The 2,500-nt window shown below is 48.2% G+C and overlaps 1 protein-coding gene across 1 annotated transcript in view; it reads left to right on the forward strand.

Annotated features, from left to right (window-relative positions):
- camk2g1 (calcium/calmodulin-dependent protein kinase (CaM kinase) II gamma 1) overlaps positions 1-2,500 on the forward strand; it is an 82,548-nt gene that overhangs the window by 41,630 nt on the left and 38,418 nt on the right. Inside the window, exon 4 of the mRNA XM_031560870.2 lies at positions 2,282-2,336. Coding sequence (XP_031416730.1) covers positions 2,282-2,336 — 55 coding nt within the window. The remainder of the gene's footprint in view (positions 1-2,281; positions 2,337-2,500) is intronic.

Consider the following 2,500-nt stretch of genomic DNA (forward strand, 5'->3'; position numbering starts at 1 on the left):
TCCCTTTCTCTTTTTCCCCCTGCACTCTTGCTCCCTCTCTCCTGGTCTCACCTCTCTCTCTGAGGGACAGCTTGCCTTGTTTTTCTGCTTAGCCTGCAGATAAATGCTGAACAAGAGATGCAGGGGGGGGGGGGGGGGGGGAGGAGAAGGAGGAGGAGGAGAAGGAGGAGAAGGGAGAGAGGAGAGAGGAGAGAGGAGAGAGGAGAGAGAAGAGAGAGAGAGAGAGAGAGAGAGAGAGAGAGAGAGAGAGAGAGAGAGAGAGAGAGAGAGAGAGAGAGAGAGAGAGAGAGAGAGAAAACAGGAGCTGGAGAGGGGGATGGAAACAGGGAGGGAGAGAGAAGAAGAGAAAGAGGGGGATTGTGTGACAGGGAAGAGGAGGGGTGAAGTATTGTGTGCTCACCGTGTACATCGCTGCCGGCAAAGTCTGCCCTCATCAACCTACCCCCCTCTCACTCTTTCTGTCGCTATTCATCTCTCTCTCTCCCCTTGTGTCTCTCTGTCTCTCTCTCTCTCTCCATATCTCTCCCTCCTGCTCTCTCATCCCTTTCTCTCTCTCTTCCCTTGTGTCTCTCTGTCTCTCTCTCTCTCTCTCCATATCTCTCCCTCCTGCTCTCTCATCCCTTTCTCTCTCTCTCCCCTTGTGTCTCTCTGTCTCTCTCTCTCTCTTCATATCTCTCCCTCCTGCTCTCTCATCCCTTCCTCTCTCTCTTCCCTTGTGTCTCTCTCTATTTTTTCTCTATCCGTCTCTCTGTCTCTCACTTTGCCTCCTTGTCTCTTTCTCCCCCTCTCTCCATCTCCCCCCTTCCCATTCCCCCCTCTCCCTCTCTCTCTCTCTCTCTCACACACACTCTTTCTCTCTCTCTCTCACACACACTCTGTCAGCCCTTCTTGCTGTCCTCAGCATGTAACCATTTTCAAGTCATTCTTTTAATTCATTTTTTAGTTATTTAAAAGCATATAAAATGCTGTGTCTCTTTAATATTATAGCAACTTCTTCTCCCTTTTGGGATTTAAAAGCGTATAAAATGCTGTGTCTGTTTATTATCATTAATATTGATTAGTTCAAATTGATTAGTGACTTCTCTTCCTCTTATGGTTCTAGCCCTATCTTGTGATTGGGGTGTGATGAGCAAACGCTGACTCTGTTGGGATGGTCTCCTTGGCAGAGGGTTGTGCTTGCAGATGATGGCTTCTGATAATGGCTCACTGTCCTTAGAACACATTCTATCTCCCCCTCCATCCGACTCTCCTGGGTGTCCTGTCGTTCTCCCCTCCCTCTCTCTATCCCTTTCTCTTTGTCTCCCTCTTCCATCTCTCTCTCTCTCTATCCCTTTCTCTGTGTCTCCCTCTTCCATCTCTCTCTCTCTCCGTTTCTCTCTGTCTCCCTCTTCCATCTCTCTCTCTATCCCTCTCCCATCTCTCTCTCTATGCCCTTGTGTGACTCTCACATTCAACGGGTTTCTCTAATGTTTCTCTCTCTCTTTTCTCTCCTTCCTGCCTTCTCTGTCTCTCTCTTCTCTCACTCCTTCTCTATCTTCCTCCTTATGTCTCTCTCCATCCCTCCTTTTCTGTTTCTCCCTCCTCTCTCTCTCTCCATTCCTCCTTTTTGTTCTCTCCCTCCTTCTCTCTCTCCCTCTGCTCTCTCCATCCCTCCTTCTCTGTCTCTTTCTCACCTTCTCTCTCTCCTTCTTCTGTTTCTCTCCCTCCCTCTCACTCCCTCCTTCTCTGTCTTTCTCTCCTCCTTCTCTCTCTCCCTCCTTCTCTCTCTCTCTCTCTCTCTCTCCATTCCTCTCTCTCTGTTTTTCTGTCTTTCTCACAGGGTTCTCTAAAGGCTCCTGCTATTCTGGGTACTGTTTATCCAAGTGGGCCTCTCTGTCCCACACTCTAGCCTGCCTGCCTGTGTCTGTGTGTGTGTCTGTGTGTGTCTGTGTGTGCTTGTGTGTGTCTGTGTGTGCTTGTGTGCGTGCGGAAGAGGGCATGAAAGTGTTGTGGTTATTACAAAATGTCATAGCTGTGTATGTGATATATGTCTTGTTAATACACACACGTACAAACAGGGGCACGCGCACACACACACACACACACACACACACACACACACACACACACACACTCGCACACAAATGCACACGTGTAGCAAATTAGCCTCCCTACTTACATTATGTGCTCCACAAAAAATCTGAAAAGTTGGAAACTAAACATGCTGTATATTCTGACTCTCTCTTTCTCTCTCTCTCTCTCTCTCTCTCTCTCTCTCTCTCTCTCTCTCTCTCTCTCTCAGTTCGCCTCCATGACAGCATAGCAGAAGAAGGCTTCCATTACCTCATCTTTGACCTGTGAGTATTGTGGTGACCTTCGTCTAGCAAGGTGTGTATGTGTGTTTGTTTTTGTGTGTGTGTGTGACACTCACACATGTGTGATGGTGGTGATGTGTGTATTTCATAGTGTGTTGTTGCCAAGAGGTTGAACAGCACACACACACACACACACACACACACAC

The sequence above is a fragment of the Clupea harengus genome, chromosome 23 (genome assembly GCF_900700415.2).
Source record: "Clupea harengus chromosome 23, Ch_v2.0.2, whole genome shotgun sequence".
NCBI classification, from domain to species: Eukaryota; Metazoa; Chordata; class Actinopteri; order Clupeiformes; family Clupeidae; genus Clupea; species Clupea harengus.